Source organism: Pseudopodoces humilis, chromosome 14, assembly GCF_049639895.1.
Source record: "Pseudopodoces humilis isolate 2021_Gansu_Grassland_sample_001 chromosome 14, ASM4963989v1, whole genome shotgun sequence".
Taxonomy (NCBI): domain Eukaryota; kingdom Metazoa; phylum Chordata; class Aves; order Passeriformes; family Paridae; genus Pseudopodoces; species Pseudopodoces humilis.
The window spans coordinates 18527866-18543610 of record NC_142213.1 but is presented as its reverse complement, the minus strand read 5'-3'; the positions used below and the strand labels follow the sequence as shown (position 1 = coordinate 18543610).

The following is a 15745-nucleotide window of genomic DNA, read 5'->3' as shown; positions in this document are numbered from 1 at the left end:
ACTACTCATCTACTACTATTTATGGAATTGCTATTTACAGTAGTATTATGCTTTTGTAGTATTATGTACACACTAATGTTTGGTTTTGTTATGGGAGAGAGACTGTAATTCACGCTGGATTGCTCTGGTTTATTCATATCCTGTGACAGTGAATCAGATACTGCTGCCTGTATACAGACTGAATTGCCAGCCAGCTTTGGGCCCAAATATGGTAAACATAATTATGTTCATTTGCTGTAAAAATACATTCTCCTTAGTTTAACATTTTCATGATTACAGTTTTCTGGTAATTCCATAATTTTCAACATGAGAGGGATATGAAAGGCGTAATCATCGTGTCCCTCTCTTCAGTGTAGAATATAGTTTGTTTTCCTGGGCAAAACTCCAGCTGTTCAGTTGATGAATTTACTGCTGCTCAAATACAGTGAGCCCATAAAGCATTTGGAAAGGCTGTTCCTGGGACAGGAGCTGTGCTGTGGAGACAGGATCTCTGTGTGCACAGACAGCAAAAGCCCCGTGGCACTGAGGGGATGTGCTGATGTCAGTTTTTCTGATATGGACTAGTTTCCTATTTTTGGAAAAGAAATTAATATCATTTCAGAATACTTAATACTTGTCAAGTAGGAGACTTTCAATGAATGAGTTGGGAGAGCATTAAGCTAAACTCCTGCTCTGTACCGAAGAGAATAAATATTAGTAAATACTGGATTAGGTTTTAATTTAGTCACAAAGGAGTGTTTATGGTAATAGTTATTAAATGAAAAAGAGGATAGCTTCCATGTGGAAATGCATGCCAGTAGTTGCCACTTCATTTATATGTTAGGATTAGTACATTTAGTGCAGCTAAGAAAGTGCATTTACAGGGCTTTTTCATTGTTCTGATGTAGTCTGGTATCGAGAATGTTGTAGATGAATTCTGTGGCAAGTGTTGAGAATTCAGGAGCAGCATAGTAATTTGGGTGAGGAAAGATTGTTGGTGTTGAGTTACTCCAAATGTTTTGAAAGCTTTCATCATCCTCGCTGCAAACAGGCAAAAAAAAAATCACATACAGGCTTTACAGGATTTGCTGTAAATAATCTGTCTCATGTTTCTCGTACTCAGAGCTTCCTTCTTCACTGAAGAGCTTTAAATGTGTAGAAATACTACTTTTGTCTAACAGTACTAAAATAATTAAAAACCCCAAACTCAGAGTAACTTCAGTAGGCGTTTTAAAGTTGTATAGCATCACAAACTCTTAAAGCAGTTTGGCTTAGGGGTATTTATTTCAGTGGGAAAATTCAAATGTGTGTGTGCTGGGAAGTGCAAGTCCTGGGGCATTTGTGCAATGTGGTATCTGTGTTTGCAGGAGCGGCAGAATGGCTGCAAGTCTGAAAGGGAACAGCTGAGCTGGGATGAGGAAATGTTTCTGTTTGCAGAGGAGTTGTAAACAGTGTGTCCTTGTGGCACTTTTGTGACTGTTCCACTGCTTTCAGTGGTTGCTGGGGTGGAGAGAGTGACAAAGTAAAAGTGGCTGATTCAGGATTCCAAACTGATCCACCTCAACCTCCTTTGGAGGTTACAAATGGATATCTAGGGAAAGGCAAGAGCAGGGTGAATTTGTGGGCAATACTAATTTAAAACTGCCCTCAACAGCTTGCTGCATCTGGGATTTCCTGAGTATGTGGTCAGACTGTTCAGGAACCCAAGTGAGCCCCTCTTTAAGGGAGGGTGATAAGAGACCAGAACTGCACACTAAATTTGAAGTGTGGGTGAACCATGGATTTATGCAGTGGCATAAGTATGTGTCTGGCTTTTCTAACACTGCTGTTCCCTTTCACGTCTATTCTTCTGACTCTGCCATTCAGCATCAGGCTGATGTTTAGCAAAACCAGTCAGTTGTGGCACTGAAATCACCTTCCTCAATGATAGTGATCAGACCAGAGCCCATCATCTTGTGTGTGATTAGGATTCTTTTTCCATGTATGAGTTGATAAATTTTTCCCTAATAAATAATAAATTTATTTATTATTTAATCTAATTAATAATTTAATCCCTAATTAATCTAGTGTCTTCAGTTCCTTAGTCCTGTATATATTTATATATCTATATATAATGTGTTAGAGTGTGCAGTATGTCATGCCTCAATAGTGTAGTGTTGACCTGGGTTCTTACTCCCACTTGTCTTTCCAAGTCTTGTTTAAGGTGTGATTTGTTCAGGACAATGAAAGCTTCCTAAGAAAACCCAAACTGTTGAAAGATGTTGAAGAATATCTTTCATTTATTTCTCCATGCACTTTGTCAAAGAGTGGGAATTACTCCTGTTTTTCTGGGTGTGGAAGCATTTTCTGCAGTGTTAGAGTCCATGGAGAAATCATTTTAAGCTGGTGAGAATAAAGCTCTACGGAGAGCTTTCTGCCTGGTTTCTTGATGTGCACTGACTCAGCAGTAACTGAGCTCTTCAGAGTGATTTCCTAAACCCCTTTAACGAGTTCTAGTAGAAATTTTTAGCATGGATTTTAAGATATGTATTGAAAACATCTCTTCCCAGTTAATGTTACAGAAAATGAAGTATTTGCCTGTGCTGGAAAGCTGCAAATGATGGTGTAACAAGGAGTTTAACTTTTACCTGACTCTGTGGGAGACACCACTGACTGGACCTGGAACTAAACATGTGCTGAAGTTCATTACTGAAGTGAGCCCAGAGGTTTAAAATGCCTGCTGTAATCTCATGGGATTGTAGGATGGTTTTGTGTTGGGTTTTTTGTTGTTGTTTTTTATTGTATTACATTCACTGTGGTTTTCTGCATAAACTTGGGAAATGGTGATTTTTGGAGTTTTCACTACACAACTGAGAATATTTTCTTAATGCTTGTTTTTTCAGCTAAGTTTTAAAAAGAAAACACCATCCTAGATTTTGTGTTTACATTTTTACTTTTGAGTACAGTAATCAGGAGTGACAGGGTGAAGAAGAATTCCCATGTGGGTGGCTTCTGCTCAGAAGGACTTCAGGTGAGGATGTGATGTGCTGGGTTGGGGTGCAAAGACAGACTTGGGGATTATCTCAGGTGGCTGTAGCTGGTGCATAAGCCTGACCAGGTAATATTCCTGTTCCACATATGCTTAATTGAATATTTATCTAGCTCAGCCTTTCCTTCCTGACTTCCCTTCAGCAGGAAGTGAAATCTGTGGCCTAAAAAGATAATTTACAGGAATATGTTAACTTAATCTCTGGATTTTCTAGAAATTGCCATCTCACTGTCCCTGGGTTGAAACCCTGGCCTGCAGTTTTTCCCTGTTTGGAAGTGTATTTTTCCCATGGATGGCTGTCCCTGTGCACAGGTGTCTGTCTCTTCCTGAGCACTCCTGTGGGATCAGAGATTTCTGGAGGTGAGCTGTTCTGGGAGGCAGAGCTGTGCCTTTTCTACAGAAATTTGTACTGCTTATGCTTGCTCTCAGTGTGGTGCCATGAGCTTTTTCCTGATCCTAGCACGTTTGCCAGCTCTGGTGGGGGAGTGTGCCCGTGGCTGGTGGTGGGTGCTCCCTTCTGGGAGAGGAGAGATGAAGCCCTGGGTCTCCCCTGGCTGACTGTCAGGTGTGGGAATTGCTCTTGCTGTGTGCAGGGCCTTTGTTAGGCTGCTCTCTCAAAAGAATGGGAATTATTTTCTTTCCCTTTTCAAAGGGGAACCGGTCCTGCTTTCAAAATAGATAATGTAAGCACCTATTGCCAAGGGAGGATTGAAACAGTGATCCTGATCTGACACAGGCATCTATTTTTGACATTGGTGGAGGCACACAAGGCTGAAAGAAGCTCTGGTTTAACACATTCCTTTCACCAGCTTTTCCTTTTGCTGTCATACCTTGTTGCTGAGACTTGAGTTAGTGCTGTTTGGGGTGTTACGTGTTTTACTTCAAACAAAATGCAAAAAGTCTCCTGATGGACTGTAGGCTGTGCCTTGGAAAAATCCAGTTTGCTGTGCTGACAAGTCTGATTCTGACTGAGGGACACATACATTCCATTTGTATATTTTAGGGAGTGTAATTACACTGGTTTATAGGGTTTATAGAATTGGAAGTGAGGTCGTGCACTGCTGAGCAGGCAGGACCCTCAGTACTTACCTAACTCCCCAAATCTGATGTTCTTCAGTCTTTCCCAGTTCTGTTTCTGAATAGTTTTCATGACAGAGTCTTTGGTTATTTGGGATTTTTGGGCAGGGCATGGACATATTTTTTGTCTTTGCTTGTCATTTCGGGCACCTACCAGACATGTGCCTCTACAGGATTTTTCAGTACAAATGCAAAAGACACAAATCAGCACAAATTATTTACTGTCATTGCTTTAAGGAGTGTCATTTTTAAGGAAAGAAAACTCCAGACAAAAGCATAATAAATCAGTTCAGAGACTGTCTATAAATAGGTCTATATATAGGTAGATAAATCATCAGTGAAATTGGTCTTTTGAGTTAATAAAACCAGGTTGCTGGTTTAACAGATGTTGGTGCTTTGGTTGGTAATTGCTTCGCTGGTAACAGGTTCCAGATTAATAAACAGCTCTGTTGAGATCTGAAGTGCTCAGTTTGATTGTGGTTGAGGTGTGCTAACCCCACAGGTGCTGTGGAGCGTGTTGTGGGAGCTCTGGTCCCCAGCTGGGGCAGTTCCAGTGGGGCTGCTGGCTCCCATCTGCCCAGGGAGCCCGAGGGTGTTGGGAGAGGAATGTACCCAACAGGAGCTTCATGGATTCACTAAGGATTCACTTGACTACTTTTTTGTTTTGGTATGGGTTTTTTTTTTCCTCCAACTGTTCCGGGCAAGCAGCCAAAAAAGGAATCCCAATGAGCAATTCATGAGCTAACAAGAATTAAAATGATTTTGGTATAATGGTCTATTTCTGACTTTCCTCCATCCTCCTCTGGTAGGAGATTTTTACAACTTGGGTGACAAAAAAGCCCCAAACTAAAAAACCCATCCAGGAGGTTCCTGGGTCTCCTGGAGGCTGCAGCCCACTGCATTAGAAAGCCTTGGCAAGCAGTGCTGGTTTTCCTTCCTGGGTCTGTAGCTCCAGACCAGAAGCAGTCAGGTTTGGTGAGGAGAGTCCTCTCCCTGCTGGCATTCCCAGGCTCTGGGGCTGTTGTCCTGTGCCTGCATCCTGCCAACTGTGGGAGTGAGTCTGGAAAACTCCTGAGCCTCATTTGCCCTGGCAGTGAAGATAATCAGTACTTGTCAACCCCTATAAAAGCATTTGCATGCTGTAAGTATTTATGATGTGTTGGTAAGAAATTCCAGGTGCAGAATGACTTGGTTGATGTCAGAGGTGGAGGCATATTTTCTGCCGGTCAGCATTACTTGAAGGTGGCTCTTGTTGACTGAGAAGTTTAATTTTTGAAACATAGTTTCAGCTCTTGTATTAATCTGAAAAGTTTTATGTTCAAAACAGTGTTTGAAAATGAAAACAAATTGTAAAAGCCCACACACATTTCATTTGATGTGTATTCTCTTCATGGGTGGATTGAATTTATTAGATAGGTGCCATTCCTGTGGCAATTTTTATATTAATAGATGTGGTGTATTGATGAGAGTAGTGGAGAAGTTGTAGTCAAAGTCAAAGGTTGAGATTTGTTGCTGAAATGAGAACTGTTCTTCGTATTTAATCCCTGGCCTGTGGATTCCAGTTTCTAGTATTTTTGAATGGATATGTTTTGTAGGTGTAATCCATCTTCAGTTTGGAAGAATGTATAAAGAATCAAAACAGTTAAAAATGTGATGGCTGTCTTAAAAACCCTCCTCAAAAGTAGCTGAGGATACCAGACTGGTTTTTTTAACCTATTTATTTATGCAGCTCCTGAAAAGTTTACTTGGAGGAGTTCCGACCATGTGTCTTAGCCCACTTGTGTTGTTACCTCCACTTAGTGAGCTGTGTGCCAGGAGGGGCAGAAGGGCCTGGCTGTTCCCTGGGGGTGCAGGCTGGCTGTGCCTGGCACTCCTTCCCTTTGCTGCTGCTGCAGCAGTGCCTGTGCTCTCAAAGCTCTGCTCTCAAGTGTCCATTCAGGCTCTCTGCTCCTCCTGAAGCCCCGGCTCTTCTCCTGCCAGCGTGGTGTCCTGGGCTGCTCCAGCTCCGCACATCCTCCCCAGGGGTTTGTAGCTGGGTCCCACACTCAAATTGTTGTTGCCTGGTCACTCTTGCAGCCCTGAGCCAGCTGTGGAGGGGACAGAGGGACAGAGGGACACTGAGCAGTCCTCAGGAGGTGCCTCCCTTGCCCTCCTGTGCCGGTTTGCTGTGCAGGTGTTGAGGACCGTGCAGAATCGCTTTGGTTTAAGGTGTTCACATCTGGACTCTGGGCAGCCTGGCCCAGAGTAGTGGATGGGATGAACATGTTAGTGGCAGGAAAATGTGAAGGTGGAACACCTTTCCTTGTGGAGTGACTTTTAGATTTGCACCACATTTGTATCACTGAATGCTAGAGGGCCTTCTGTGTGTGTGACAGGAGGCCCTTGGCTCTGGCAGCTTCCTGGCCTTTTGGCCTCGCAGTGGGTTTGTTTGTTCAGGCTTTTCCCGGGTAAGCAATCTGGCTGCTCTGGCTTGTGTCTTTTGGAAATAGCTTTTTTTTTTTTTTAACATTAATTGAATTTAGTTTGTTTTACATAAATGGTGAGTGCAGTGTAAAGTTCATCCTGAGATTTGGAATCTGTATCTCATAAAATTAAAACAGGCATGAAAATAGCATGAAGTGTTGCATTCAAAAAAATCAGCTCAGGCGTTTTGGACTATCTTACTCTTCTGTGTTTTATTGCATATTCACTGGAACAGAATCCATAAAGAACACCATTTGAAGGGAAACTTTTGCCAGTTTTTAAAGTTGAGGTCAGAACCTTATTTAAAGCACTGCTTCCTCTGCTCAGTTTCCTGTGTTAATTCAGGGAAAAAAGCTGCCTTCTCTTCTAGCAGGGTAATCCCAAACAGGACAGATGGGGGATTAGACCCCTCATGCTGCTCCAAAACAAACTGGAGGGTACCAAATTCCACTTGTCTGAAAGTCTTGCCTGTTTATTTGTATCTCCTGCAACTGGTGAAGTTGGAAAAAAGCATTTTTTGGGGAAGTATCTAAACAAAAAAATTTGGATGCTGCATTTTTAAAAAGTAGTGAACTCAATTTGCATTTGCACTCATTTTCCTGCAATTTCTCTATCCTCTATGCAAATGTGGCCATTTTTAGAGCAGCTTGTGCAGCTGATTTTCTGGAAGTTCAAACAGCCCAAACTAGTAGCAGTTCCTTAACTTCAGCATTAACTCCTTGAAGTGAGAATGTAAAGTGTGCTGAGCTTTTTCAGTAGTGTTTTGCCATTTTGAGCAGAGCAGTGTTCAGTGTGGAGCTAGGTTTATACTATATATTAATTCTATTACAGTCTTTAATAGTACCTGAAAAGCGCTGTTTTGGTTTTGATTACATAAAGGAAGGATAAAACACCTTTTCTTGTGGTATGGTAACTTTTTAAATAATTTCTTCACTTGGTTTCTGTGAGTATTTCTGTTTTCCACAAAATGAAGTATAAGTTTAATGTTTATATTTTGGGTGATAACATGCTGTTCTTGTATCACTAGAAGGAAACAAGTTATTACTTTTTCCCCCTAAGGTGGCAAGAGGTAGATTGGCCTGGAGTCCCTCGAGTTCAGTGTGGAGCCCTCACATTTAACCCACGCACCAAAAGCAGTGGGAAGGGGAAGGGAGAGCGTGGGAACCTTCTGTGCTTCACTTTTTCAGAAAAAGATGCAAAAGGAGGAATGTTTATTTTGTATGTAGCATGTCAGAGAGCTCATTATATGGAGTTTCAGACATGGTATTCAGACACATGTCTGGTATTGAGGCGTGCAGCTTTCCTCTCTTTGAATAAATATCAGCTGAAGATACAAGCTGTCCTCTTTAAGCTTCTGCGTAGGTTTTATTACAAGGGAATTTTGAAGCTGAAGAATTGAGTAAGTACCTGCAAATTTGACTACAAAATTGCCCAGAAGTAAAACATAATGATTTGTTGTTTTTGTTTATAACTATAGAAAATATGAAGCCACTTTCTCCCCCCTCATTCATTGCATTTATGTTCTTTTAGGATGCAGCAGTTTATGTCTTGGCTAAATATCTGACAGTTCCAGATGATGAGTTCAGTGTGTTTGATCCTGAAAGGTTCTGTGTGTAATCACAAGCTGAGGTGCATCTTTGATAATCTCATCTAATTCAGTGCCCTGGACCTTGGAAACCCCTCCTTCTTAGTTTTTCTTTCATGATCATTTCTTAAGTTCCTGTGCAATGATAAATTTCATGTCTGCTTAGGAAAAACAATCACTAATTTACTTACATGTTGCATTAAAATTAACCAACTCTGTTGTTCCATCTACATTTATATGAAATCAAGGAAACCATTTAATCATGCTCTCTACTGTAAGGCACCCTAGCTTGTAAAACAAGGAGAAAATTACTTTCAGCTATGCATGTGACATCAGGACTTCCTAGAAAATTATGGTTTTAATGAGTTCCTTGCATTTTGACACATTCAGAGTGAATACTGAGGGAAGTATAAAGTAGTTAGGGCGGTAAGTATCAGCTTGGAGTGATTTAAGGATGCTGAAATGCATATGGGAGTTTCTTTGAGTTTTAGGTTTTAAAAAGGGTGAGTGCAAAAGAATATTTGCGCTAGATCTCTGAAGCAGAACCATTTTCAGACTTCCTGAAAAACTTGTGTCCAGTTGTTTTAATGGAAGTGAGACTCCCCAGCTCTGGATGTTTTGTCCTGCTGTGTCTTGCCTTCTTTATCCGCTGGATGCTTGTATCCTACATGTGTGCTAAAATGGGAATGAGTGAATATTGTGTGTCTTCAGACAGATGGAAATAAGAAATTTTGACTGAAAATAAAGTCTTTGTTCCCCGGCCATTTTGACAATATTACTACAGATTTCATTGCTCAAATATAATAGCTAAAGGAACATTTTTTTTAAAATGAAAGAGTTCCTGGATTATTCTTCTAAGTGTCCGGGACATTGCAATTGCTGCAGTAAGGAAAAGGATGGCCTTGTTTGACAGAATCAAGGCTGTGTAGGAGAGAGAGAGAGTGGCCTGAAGGGAATGGAGCTGGGACTGGCAAACTGATGGAAGGAATTGTATCCTGATATTGTCCTGACACTGTTTGATCAGTATTGAATCCCTCGTGCTCCTTCTTGGCCCTTTCGCACTGCTCAGGCTCTGTTCACCTTCCTTCAGACACCTTCAGGGAGCTCTTGGCTCCCCAGCTGCACCAGGGTTTGCCACTAGGAGCAGGGCAGTACAGAAGTTGTATTTCCTCCCTACTTTGATGTGTGCTGAGAGTGTTATTTACACCAATCAGATTCTTAGGCAGTTGTGCATGAGAGATGCTGCCTGCCCATCACACTGGAATGGGACATGGATGTTGTATTTCTCAGCTAATATCAGGTAGGATTAGGCAGATTTGTCTGTTGTTGTTCTAAAAAAAATATTAAGGACCTGTATCTGTTGATTTAGTAAACTATTAAAATGAATGGAGAGTTCTGCAATAAATTATAGTGCATGGAAAAAAGTTTTAATTGATTTCAGTCTTTAATTATTTTTAAAGGATGAGATTAGAAAATGTGATTAACTCCCCTTGAGCTCTGCAGTAATCACCTTTGACTGTTCTTAACTGTGCAAGACTTGCACTGGGGATTAACCAGACTCTTAAGTTTGACAGCCTAGAATGAAAGAATTAGCAAGAAAATATTTGTGTTGAGTTTAGCAACAGGATGACGCTGGCTTCTAACAGAGTTTTAGACTGTCAGTGCAGCTGTCTCCCTTTGGATCTTGGGTGTTGTTGACAGTTTGTGCCCAGAAACGTGAACCAGGACACTGCGGGAGTTAAATTTTTAAACCTTCTCATTGTTCTCTAACATTTAAACTTTTTTTTTTCCCTCCATTCACAGGAAATGACCTAGAGGCCTTACAAATACATTTGTGCATTTTTGTTCTGAGTCTGCAATTGAGGGCAAACGCAGTCTGGAAGCACCACTTCTTAATGTTACAACAGAAACAACTACCTCAACAAACAGGGAAAGGGGAAGAAGGCTTGCAATAACAAACACTCTAGTTTTTAATAGCTTATACTTGCAAAGTCTTCTGTAAACAGCCCAGATTTTTTTTTCCCCCCTCTAATATTAAGAAGAGACACTACAAGTAAACTGAGTTGGCAGACTGGATCTGTCAAGACATTTGAAGATATTTGATCTGCTGACATAAGGATTTGCTTTTTCAAGGAAAGAGCCTCTGCACTGCTTTTATAATCGCTGTTGATCGGTGGTTTGCTCCACTTTTCCTGATACTACTAATGGGAGAATTGTATTAAGGTATTGCTTCTGTAACTATTACTTGCATTGACAAAATCAACTTTTGTAGATGGAAGAGCAAGCGACAGCGTTACGCTCGTGAGGAACTTGTAGGCGATCCCTTCTCTGCTCCAGTTGGCTTTTCTGTGTGCAGGGGGGATACCACACAAGAGCATTGTTAAGATACTTGGGCTTGTTTTTGAGTACAGTTTATAACTGCAGCAGGGCTGCACCGAACACTGAAAACACAGAGTCAGCAGATCTGCTGCCGTTCCCACTGCTGATACAGATTATACAGACGCTTGCCTTTCTGAAATGCCTTTTGTGAAACCTATGTACACAGTCCCGCTCTGTTACTGTACATAGATACTCGAGGAAGGAATTTGACAAGTGATTGTTGATTCAAGAACTCTCTGGACAAGCACTCACTTATGTATTGCTGCAGTGCACAAGAAAGCAAAATGGACTATAAGCGGCGCTTTTTGCTTGGCGGGTCCAAGCAGAAAGTGCAGCAACACCAGCAGTATCAAATGCCCGAGCTGGGCAGGACCCTGAGCGCCCCGCTGGCATCGGCCACCCCCAGCACCCCCCTGGTGTCCCCGGCTGCTGCGGGCAGCTGCTCCCACCCCGCCTCCCACACGACTCCCATCGCAGACATCCAGCAGGGAATCTCCAAATACCTGGATGCACTCAACGTGTTTTGCCGTACGAGCACTTTCCTCACAGACCTTTTCAGCAGCGTGTTTAGGAACTCGCACTACTCTAAGGCAGCTATGCAACTGAAAGACGTGCAGGAACATGTCATGGAAGCGGCGAGCCGACTCACAGCAGCAATAAAACCAGAAATAGCAAAAATGTTGATGGAACTGAGTGCAGGAGCTGCAAACTTCAAAGATCAAAAGGAGTTCAGCCTACAAGACATTGAGGTAAGTTACCTTGGAGGATACTGTTTTGCCCTTGAATTTGTATCATTCCTTCTTAACTGAATTTCTCTTCAAAATCCCTTCTACACCAGAAGTTTTCTCCATCTTGCTATGTATTTGTGGGTGATGCTGGGGGGAAAAGAAACTCTTCATTTGTTATGTCCTAAAAGTACCAAGTCATGTGAGATCTGACCTCCATCTGTGTTAAATTAGGTATTTAATAGGTATTTCTTACACCTATTATATTTAGTTGGTAGAAGAACCAACCAGACAAATATTTTAAACCATTTTTTGTTCTATGTTAGCTAATGTTCCTAACAATGTTATGCCATATTCTAAATCAGCCTACACTTTCCTTGGTGTTTTCCATTCCGAGGGGAAACCTGAGCACGTGGGAGTAGCATATTGTCATCAGTGTTTCAGTAAAACTACATATTAGTTGACTAATAATATTTTATCACTCTTCACAACATTTTCGTCCTTTTGGGCTGTTGTAAGAGGAAAATAACACGCTGTGTGAGAGATTAATGCTGTAAAATGTGTCATGATGTTGCTATAATGTTCATATTCTAGATCCTATATATATATATACACATACATATATATATAGGATTCAGAGAGGACCCCCAGCTTCCCACCAAGGCTGCCTGGGAAGGTGTGGGTATTTCTCCTCCAGTAAATGTGTTATGTAGCAGGCAGTGTTAAGAGATAGTCACAGATTAAATCCCTGGAGTTTTAAGCAGTTCCTTGTGTTTTGACATATTTCTTCACTTTGCTGCAATCTTTGCAGAGTTATTCCTTCAGAACTATATCCCAAATGGAAAAGTTACTTTTAAATTCTCTTGGTTTTGATTTAGATTTCAGGTAACTTTGTAAGACTGAATGTTTGTGCCTGTCAGGCATTATCTGCTTTCTCTAGCTCCACTTCCAGATGGAATCTTAAGGGGGATGCAATTTGTCAGTCACAGCTCTCCCTGCAGTTGTGTACTACAGTTCTCAGTGTTGTATGCTTGGTATAGAATGAAGATGGGCTGTATATTTGCTATAAATGTCTTCTGTAGGCTGATGTTTTTAAAGACAATCCAATAACACCACTCTTTAGCTAAAGCTGTAGCAATGTATATAAAAAAGAGTGAGTTTATGTAATTAATTGATCTTTATAAGAGATGAGCTGAAATACTTTCTGAATTAAAAAAATCAAAAGCACATGAAGCACTAGATGTCTTCTAGGAGTTTTTGTGGACTTGGAAATGCTGTCTTCCCAAGTGTAGGAGCCCTGTGTGGAGCTGCTTTTGTCAGGTGGGCAGGCAGAGGTGGGTGCTGGCTGTGCGCTGCCCCTCGCTCTGCAGGGAACTGAGGAGCAGAAAGAAAGCAGCGTTTGCATCAGGTGGGTGCAAGTCCTGCCAGCTTGAAGGCAGAGAAACTTGCTCTGGTCCCAGCTTTTCCTGGCCAGGCCTGAGCCTTGTTCTGTGCACCTGCAGCGCTCCCTCCCCTGCCCCGGCAGCGCTGTGGTGGGAACGAGTGTGAGCAGCTGCTCCTGTGCTTTCCTGCCTCTCCTCTTGGGCTGTCCCACCACTTCCCATCCTACTCTTCTGGTATCTTTTTCTTCATTAAAACTGCACCTTGCACACGGCTCTGAAAACAGTCAATATGCAGGATTTATGGGAACTTCTGCATAGGGAGACCAGTGTTGTGTTCTGCTTTGGCTTAAGCAGCAGCAGAATGTGGGATTTGACAGAGACTTGTGGTTGTTCTGTGGATCAGTCTGGACTGTGGAGTAGAGGGGTGAATTCTGCTGGGTGGTTGTGCCCAGGGAGCAGCAGCTGCTCATAGCTGAACTGGACCTTGGCAGAGGCCAGTACAGCAATATATTTGTTTGTAGGTGACTTGGAAGCACAGGATATAAGCATGCTGGGAGACCTGCTGAACTAAAAATAATCTTGAACAACCAAGTTTTCCAGTTGGGATGGAATTCAGAGGGGAAAGCTGAATGTTGTAATATTTAAATAGACTTTTTCAGCTTCAGGAGTGAAGCCCACTGGGCAGCAGCTCTGGAGAGCAGTCCTAGGGCTTGTGGGAGTTGTGTGTTGGGTAAGAGTCAGTATTGTGCAGTTGGAAATAATAAATCAGCGCTGTTGCTGTTGTGCAAAGAGACAGTTACCATGAATTTAACACAACCCTAGCCTGCGAGAACCATGAACTGAGCACTTCACTGGTTGTTATGGCCTTAAACACAGTGGTGCACATGCACAGCACTGCTGGTGCACTCAGAGAAACAGGGAGCAACTAGAGAGGCAGCAGAGGAGAGCAGCAAGAGCAGTCAGACATCCAGGAAATAGGACATCAGAGGACAAATTGAAAAGATGGACTCTACAGAAGAAGAGGCTGAGAAGGAAAATCAAAATTGCTCAGGTATGTGAGAAGCTGCCAGAACATGTCAGTGTCTGTTCTTCATGTCCATGTAAGGTGGAGCAAGGAACTTAAATTTCAGAAGGAAAGGTTTACATTAGATGCTATGGAAATCCTTTGTAATGTTAGTGGAGCACTGATGTGGATTGCTACAAAGGGTAGGGAGCAGTGCTTACAGAACAGGTTAAACCTGCCTCAGGTAGAACTGACCTAGGTGAAATTGCTCCTTGCTAGAGACAGAAGGGTGACCTGGTGAGATCCTCTCCCTTTGTGCTTTTGTGGGGTTTGAAGACTGAGCTGTTGATGCTAAAATTTCAGTTTAAAAAGTGGTTTGCTTTTTTCCCCCCTGGTGGATAGAGAAGTTAACATTTCATAAAACTGCCAGCAGGATTAAAAAACTCACAGTGTAAGCAGAAAAACATAAAGGGCTTGCCTGACTTCATCAGAGTTTGCTGAACAGGGAAGTGATGGGGGAAGAGTGTGAGGCAGCATAATTGTTCCCCTGGAAAATACCAGGAGGGGAACACAGGTGTATCTGAAGCTGCTTTGTCAGCTTCTCTGGTGGGTGACTGAGAGAGCTCACAGCTCTGAGAGATGGGGGAACACCCCAGTGGCAGCTCAGCAGTTCTGAGAATGGCTCTGCAGGGCTCCTGTGGGAGGGATGGAGGCTGCTGTTACAGGAGGTGACTTGAACTCAGGGTGCAGTGGGGCAGAACCCCAAATTCATGAGAAGGACACAAGAATGGGACTTTCTATGTGTGAGCCCAGCTAAAGGAAATGCAATTTTCCTAAACCTTGCTTAACACAGGCTGTAGTTTTTGGGAGGAATGAGAAGTCCAAGCTCAGCAGGTTTGTCTTTAGGAATTGAGCAGAGAGCTGTGGCTTTTCTGGGGTTCCACACATCTTTAGCTCTGCCCCCCAGGGAAGGCAATGTCAAGAAAACTTCAGTTTTGGTGAACATACCTGACTTGAATTTGGGCAGAAAACTGTTGTGCAGCCTGGATGATAGCACCACAGGATGAGGTTTTTAATTTATTTATTGTTACTTAGAACAAAGCTTGCTGGTTCAGAACTGTCTGCCAGGCTGTGTAAGAAGGTGACTTCACTTGATCAAAGTGTGGTGACAGATGGAGTTTCCCAAGGTTTCTTAATTTCAGAAATGCAAATGCTGATTTTTATATTCTTCTTTCTCTTTTCCTCTTTCAAACACCTTTCAATTATTGGGTATTCTGTGCCTGTATGGGTGAGGAGGAACAGCTTGGAAATCAGGGTAAATGAGAGGGTGTTTTCCATATCTGTCTGCTGGGGGAATGCAGTAACTCTGTACTTCTGTTAATAAAAGCATTAAAGCAAATCCATAGGGAGAAGTAAAAGTGGTAGAAGTAAGTATATTTCCCTATCTCTTGTGAAGCTTTGGAGAAGCCTCAGTACTGCAAAATACATAAAGAATGACTGCTAGCTACACAGGGCTTGTGAATTGTCTTAGAAGTGGTAGTAATGAGGGGAATGTTGCCTTCCTGTACAAAAAGGAAGCACAGATAGGCACCAGATATATTCTTGGATGCTCTGTTTTGTATTAAATGGAGATAATTTTTTGGCTTTCATATGTATAAAAATAGCCTAAGAATTTTTGAACAAAATGTGAGACAAAATGTCTAAGTAAATATTAAATGTAGGCTTTCCTTAGCAAACATTGTAAAGCCCAATTTCACTATTTTTTAAATTAGTCTTTCCTGGGATTTTCAGTGATTGCTTCCAGACTTCTGAACTGAGGAACTGTTAGAAGCAAAAAAATTTTTGTCTTACATTTTAATTGCTGCTTTTTATTTTTAAAATGCTTCACACTTTAATGGTTTTTTTTGCTAAATGATAGTGACCACTTCACTAGCTGTCAAGATCAGATTATCATGAGTGGCTTTTAGGGTCACTGTTGGGAGAAATGAGTCTGTTGAACTAGATTCTGCTGGAATTCAGCCTGCAGATGATTCCAGCCGTGGGCAGGACCAAGTCTTCCCTTGGTGTTCTGGGTGTTCTGTTCATGAGATTGCTCTTTGGAACTGCAGGGGTCTGCTACAGAGT

The 15745-nt window shown here is 42.0% G+C and overlaps 1 protein-coding gene across 2 annotated transcripts in view; it reads left to right on the top strand.

Annotated features, from left to right (window-relative positions):
* GARRE1 (granule associated Rac and RHOG effector 1) overlaps positions 1–15745 on the top strand; it is a 57383-nt gene that overhangs the window by 17944 nt on the left and 23694 nt on the right. For both annotated transcript variants that reach the window (XM_005530125.3, XM_014258878.2), the window contains exon 2: positions 9936–11260. In XM_005530125.3, the coding sequence (XP_005530182.1) occupies positions 10766–11260 (495 nt within the window). In that variant the 5' untranslated portion in view covers positions 9936–10765. The remainder of the gene's footprint in view (positions 1–9935; positions 11261–15745) is intronic.